Genomic DNA, 6185 nt, shown 5'->3' with positions numbered 1-6185 from the left:
AGCCGGACGGGGCAGCACTGAACATGACCAAGAAGGAAACACCGAGGCTCAAGGTGACGGTGTGTGGTGTGGATCAGACACTGAAGCTAACCGAAGTATATTACGGTAGCGGCATGGTGCACAATCGGATCTGCTGCTGGAAGTTGAATGAGAAGTGCTCGACTCTGACGCTCGAAGACGGGCGCAGGGTGGTTGCGACCAGGGATGGCGGGCGGAGAGAAATGTATTAATCGTTTGCGGAGCAGTGATAAGACCACGGGAGCGAATGTCTGGTGTGATCATGGAGGCACTGTCGGATAAAGCTGAGAGACCGACGGAAGGGTTGCACGACGTTCACCGGGGGAGAATTCCATTGCAGGATGGGACATCTGAACTATGACGCAGTGGAGAGATTGGCTCGTGCCCCCAGTGCGGCGTCAAGATTACAGACGCGTGAATTGTCTGATCGCACCGACCGATCACGTCTACGGGGTGAGATGGCAACATCTCAAGGGACAACAAATACATGATAAACTTCGTGGGTCACAAGACGAACGATTGCGGCGTTTTCTTGGTGAAGACGAAGGTCCGTGTGGCAAAGAAGGTAGAGCATTTTTCGGTCTTCTTACAAGAAGAAATTTATTTGCAGGATCCATGTTCTGCGGACCGACTCCGGTGGCGAGTACGAAAACGTGGACTTGTTCTGTAAGCGGACCGGATTTGCATGCCAGTGTAGCAAGGCTCGAAATCAGAAACGAACAATCGCAAAGCGGAACGCATGCATCGGACCATAATAAACATAACCAGCTGCATGGTTTTTGCGTGTGGGCTTTCATTAAGGTTTTTGAGGAAATGCTGTGCAATGTGCAGCTCACATTCTGAACCGGTCACCGACAAGCTCCAACCCGGGACGTTCTTCGCCTCTAAAGATGCTGACGAAGCAGACACCGTTGGTCGGAGATTGCAGTATTGGTACGCCGTGTACGGTGTATAGGGACCCACGCAAGAAGTATTCTGGGCAGAGAGCGCAGGAAGGAGCGATTGCTGGCCTTGGAGAAACGAAGGGATACAGAGTGTATCTGCCGAAACGCAAGGTCGTGGTAACAACGCAGCACGCTGGGAAAATCGAGACTTCCAACAAAGAGCAGAATGGGAGCGTATATACACGGTTCTTGGAAGACGCGTAAAATCCGTCAGTCTTTTATGTCATCTACGGTACTACCTAGTACTGTATCCCGATGTAATCTGTTTTTATCATTTGAAATTTCTTTTTAAAAAAAAACGAGTTTTTAGATGTTGTGCAAGTGTAAAACTGATGTTCCAGCTGACTGTCTCTTATACCCAGCTTGTGTCACCGTATGGTGGCGGACCTATCGACATCGGTGGCAGCAGTCAATCTTCCGGTTTCCCACACTAAAAAGTGATCGCGTGAGTTTGAGCAGAGCGAGAAAGTGTCCGACTAAGACGCCGGAGCAGTAGACCCCCGCACACCAAGGGAACTCGTGTGCCACCGCCCACCACACTTGAGATCCATTCTCCTGCATCTCCACGACACATCGGGTGCTTTGTGTCACGAGCTAACGACAGGAATCCGTCGATTCCGCCGCTGTCGAAACTCCCCCCTCTCTGCGTCTTATTCCGCGCGCCCGCAATGGATTCCAAGGTCTGGCAGCGTGCCGCTGCGGACTTGAACCCTCCTGGAGTGCCGAACTCCTTCCGTCACGCCAAGAACCAGCAGAATATTGCCAGTGTGCTACTTCGTCGCGAGTTTGGTGGCTCTAGACGTCAGAAAACTGTGCGCGCCATCGGAGAGGACAAGGAAGAAAGCTTTTGGGCCGAGAGTGAGAGCTCTGCCAAGGTGCGATCTATTGCAGTGCGAAGGAGATAGCAGGTTGTGCTAACCATGGAGTTTTTGTGTTACTTTTTTTTATTTTCTTTTGTTGTGGAAACAGCACCAGAGTCGCTACTTTGAGTTGCCCCAGACGACAAAGTCCACGATCTCCATCGCTATCAGTCCGGACGGGTACGTACACTGCTTGCAAGAATGAGGTATAAGATGGAACTTTGATGCTGAGTTATTTGTTGTATTTTTATTTATTTGTTGTAGAAAAACTTTCGCTTCGACCCATGGAGACCACACTGTCAAGATCATTTGCATCGAAACGGGCAAAGTTATTCAGGTAAACCTAATGGTGACTACGGTGGTTATGCATTCATTGCGGTACGGGAGAACTCACGAGTCGGACTGCGCTATACAGACATTGGTGGGCCATCCTCGAACTCCTTGGAGTGTCAAATTCCACCCCACGGATCCTCGATATGTAGCTTCAGGTTGTCTAGGATTCCAAGTTCGGTACGGCTGGAACGTGGTCACTGAGACCGTAACGACACGAAGCTGACCTGTTTCTCTGGTTTGATTTGGTTATTGCTTGCAGGTTTTGGGATATTGAGACTGGTCGCTGCCTCTACGTGTCGACACTTCGTCACGCAATTATCTCAATTTCCTTCCATCCGTCAGGCGACATTTTGGCGATTGCTAGTGGAACATGTGTGTACACATGGGACTACCAGGTAAGCTACCTTACAAAGCACAACACCTCACACTCAATTCTCACTCGTATGTTTGTGATTTACAGCACACTTGCCCACGGATTGCAATGTTCAGCTACCAGACCTTGCGGTCTGTCACCTTCTTGCCAGATCCGTCTAAGATCATGGTCGGAGAAGCCAATGAGCGCTATGTGGTACGTCACTATCCTGCGATGGGGCCCTGTGACGGCTGAAGTGCTCAAACTGTTATCGTTTTAATGTTGAGCAGAGACCGCAAGGCCAAGCCCCACCTTCAGATCTTACGGTCACCTTGACGATGTGGGACTTCGATCCGTCATGGGCGTTATCGCCAGAGCCGCTACTGACAAAAAAGGCAATGAACAACAGCCGCGTGATTCTCTCACATGCTCTCATTTACAATGACGGTGGCTTCGACATTTCACGATGTGGACGATACCTGGCAATATGTGCAGACTTTTCGTTACGGCAAGCGGAGAAGGAGGTGGAGATGGAAGCAGAGAATGAAGCAGCTACGGATCTGGAGAGTATTCTGTCCTCCGTACCAGCCACACAAGAGACGACCGCTGGTGGCGCTACGAGTCCAAGCGACGATGTAAATGACGTATCTGTATCGAACCCGCAAGCCACAACGTTAAATGAAAGCAGCTCTTCATCTGGTGCTGCAGCACGAACGACGAGAGGAAACGGCGTCGCTCCTCAAACTCTGCCAACAACGATGCCATTATCCCTCCCCATTCACCCGCCACCGCCACGACTTGTGCCTTTTTCTGGTATGCACACGGGTGCTCCAAATATGCTAGCAGCGCTGCAGTCAGCAGCCGCAGACTTATCCCTCACGATGGATCAGTACATGAATCAACAGATACGACGTGTGAGACCACGACTGCACCCACCGCATAGCATCCACCGATATACTGCAGCCATGGAGCCAGCACGGAGTACCGCCGCGCCCGCTGCCGTCCCTCAACAGAGATATTCACAGATTCGACCAAACATCGCGTTGAGTCGGACACGATTCACTAGGAATCAGCGCAACCGAAGGGGACGATTATCGTCCGAGAACCAGTCAACGTGGCTAGCTTTGATATCGCTGGATCCTGAACAGCTTGGCCGTGTTGTCCAGACGTGTCACTTAGCAGAGACGGCGGCAGGCGGTGTTACCTCCGTGAAAATCTCACCTACATCAGCTTATGTATTGCTTGGCTACGGAGTACGAGACCGCATACAACGGTACGTTAGCTTGCCCCTATTTTGTCAATTCCGTCCGGACACTAACTGTCCTGCATGTGGTTGTATCACCAGTGAGACGGAGTTCCCAGTTCATCGTGTAACTCGTATTTATCGATGGGAAGACATGGCGTTGCTGTCGCATGTGGAAAGTGCCATGGACGATGTGAACATTGCGCTGTTTAGTCCGATTTGTGGTGGCGGCTTCCTCTATGGCACCAAGCAAGGTAAACTGCGAGTGTGTAGCACCTTCCGCGGCGACTTCCACGACGAGGAGAACTGTAACGTCTTGGATGGTCCGCGTCGTTGTCATTACGATCAAAATGTAAATGGTGACGATTTGGAGGAAAGCGACGAAGAGGACGATGGAGAGGGCGATGGTGAAGATGGTGTTGATGACTCTGAAGATGATATGGACGATGTCGACGGCGATGGAAGTGACGAGGACGCCGATATGGGCGAGTAGCCGTCGAGTGTTTGATAATTCTAATTAGTTACGCAAGTTTGAAGATGTGAGAAGGCATTCATGATGATATAACTGCACAAATATGCTCGGCTCTCTCTCTCTCTTACATCCATGGGCTTACTGCTCGTCGTCGACGACGCGAGCTTTGTCTGTTCCGTGTCCGAATGTCTTCCCCAGGAACATTTCCTTGTCAAAGTCATTGCCGACGAACTGCGCCTTGTCCACTTTCCGCGCTCGGTTGATCAGGTCGGCTGTTTCTTGGCGATGGGCTTTCTGTCTCAGGTCACTTTCCTCTCCTCCACATCCCCACACTTCCATGGCATCGATCACGAATTGCTCGCCGGAAGACAGACGACCAGGTTCAAAGGACAAACACTTGGCGGTTGTGTAGCTGTTCTCGTCCAGGTCTTCGCTCAGGAACAACCTGAATTTGTCTGTCGATCCTCCCATGCCGAGTCCTCGTGGTAGCGCAAACCCCTTGGAGTTCAGGTACATGTAGTTCTCGTTGGCTCCACTCGCAGATACTCGATAAATGGCAATCTCTGGCGCCAGACGGAAAAGGAAGCAGCCGTTCCCTCCGTAATAGCGACTTGACTCCTTCCACTCAGTATCGCAGAACATACCAAATACGGCTAGAGAGCAACTTCATGAGTATCGATAACATCATGGTTTATAAACACAGCCAGATCTTACCTCCTTGAGTGTCTCGGATGATCGTCAGGGTTGGTCCAGAGTATCCTAAGATGTGGTAGCTGAGGCGATTGAAGCTCAGTCCATCCTGTGCGCTGGTGTAGAGTCGGCTGAGAGGTGTTTGGAGTGACGTAGTTACCGTGGATAACGCCACAAAATGCGACCTACGAGAAAAGATTTACAAAGGTTAGCATTAGTGATCGCGATTCTCCACATACTGGGTTATTACCTCGATAGAATGCCACTCGTGTGCGACAGCTGCGGCGCCTCATACGATGGCTTTGTGAGGGACTCGAAACTCTTTCGTGCCATCCACGACATGAAAATCGTGTAGAGAAGCGGGAATTGAGATCCAATCCATCGGACAAAGTCGTCACTAGACGCCTGGGTAGACCCAGCCGATGGTGGCAACGCAGCACGAGCGAGAGCTTTTGCTGCATCCGCCATCCGATCCACATCTTCCACTTCTCCACCTTCAGCCATTATCAAGCAGGCAAACAGCAACTGACTCAGCTCTTGCTCCGTCATGGAATTGGCTTGAGCATTGGACGCAAACAGGCGGAACAAAGCCCGACAGATTGACTGCGACGACGCTCGAACGCATTGTGCCACTGCACACCCAAAGTTATTAATTCTGAGAGCCCTTTGAAGGTCAATTGATATTCATCACCTCCTTTCGCGAAGTTCACCATTTCCAGCTTGCCAGTATTAGATTCTCCATCATCTTTCGTCTGCAGACACAACTGGTAGAAGGCGGTGCCCAAACGATGACACGGTGCTGTCAGCTCCTCCGGCGCTGTGGCAGGCAGCGGCAACTCCAACCACATCTAAAGCACCAACAAATATGTCAGTATATTTACCACAAATTACGATGTTTTCATGCATTTTACCTGAAGATTCGCTGTCGCAGCTTCGGACGACGCTGTCGCGATGGTTCCTTCAAATTTATTCTTCAGACACTCATACTCCTACACAATAGCACACACATCTATTCCGTGAGCCACTAGCACCACCATCTATACACATCTATTGCAGCCTACTTCGTCGCTAAACGGGCCCTTCCACTCGCCTGCGCGGGCGCCATTAGCGCTGCTGCCGTTGTTCCCCATGAGGATTCCTTGAACTTCGACGTACTGGGTGAGTTTATAAACTTTAGAGGGCTCGATCCAAAACCCCTTTAAAATATTATCTCCTCCAGCTCTTTATAAATAGAACCATCGTTCGAATCTATTTTTGAAAACTCGTAAGCTGA

At 50.5% G+C, this 6185-nt stretch overlaps 2 protein-coding genes across 2 annotated transcripts; one reads left to right on the top strand and one right to left on the bottom strand.

Moving 5' to 3' along the window:
• Positions 1–1407: 1407 nt before the first annotated feature.
• On the top strand, positions 1408–4106 carry PITG_05623 (uncharacterized protein; the record flags this gene model as incomplete). Its single annotated transcript, XM_002999202.1, has 9 exons — positions 1408–1837; positions 1932–2002; positions 2087–2159; positions 2238–2332; positions 2415–2550; positions 2616–2723; positions 2798–3780; positions 3853–3957; positions 4001–4106. 9 exons carry the CDS (start codon positions 1631–1633, stop codon positions 4104–4106), a joined length of 1884 nt encoding a protein of 627 aa, XP_002999248.1.
• A 174-nt stretch (positions 4107–4280) lies between these two features.
• On the bottom strand, positions 4281–6042 carry PITG_05622 (uncharacterized protein; the record flags this gene model as incomplete). The annotated part of the gene is made up of 6 exons (XM_002999201.1): positions 4281–4875; positions 4937–5097; positions 5163–5544; positions 5604–5760; positions 5824–5901; positions 5974–6042. The coding sequence occupies 6 exons, from the start codon at positions 6040–6042 to the stop codon at positions 4361–4363; spliced, it is 1362 nt and encodes a 453-aa protein (XP_002999247.1).
• Positions 6043–6185: the final 143 nt, after the last annotated feature.

The sequence above is a fragment of the Phytophthora infestans genome, genomic scaffold (assembly GCF_000142945.1).
Source record: "Phytophthora infestans T30-4 supercont1.7 genomic scaffold, whole genome shotgun sequence".
NCBI classification, from domain to species: Eukaryota; Oomycota; class Peronosporomycetes; order Peronosporales; family Peronosporaceae; genus Phytophthora; species Phytophthora infestans.
This window is presented reverse-complemented; position numbering and strand designations above follow the sequence as displayed.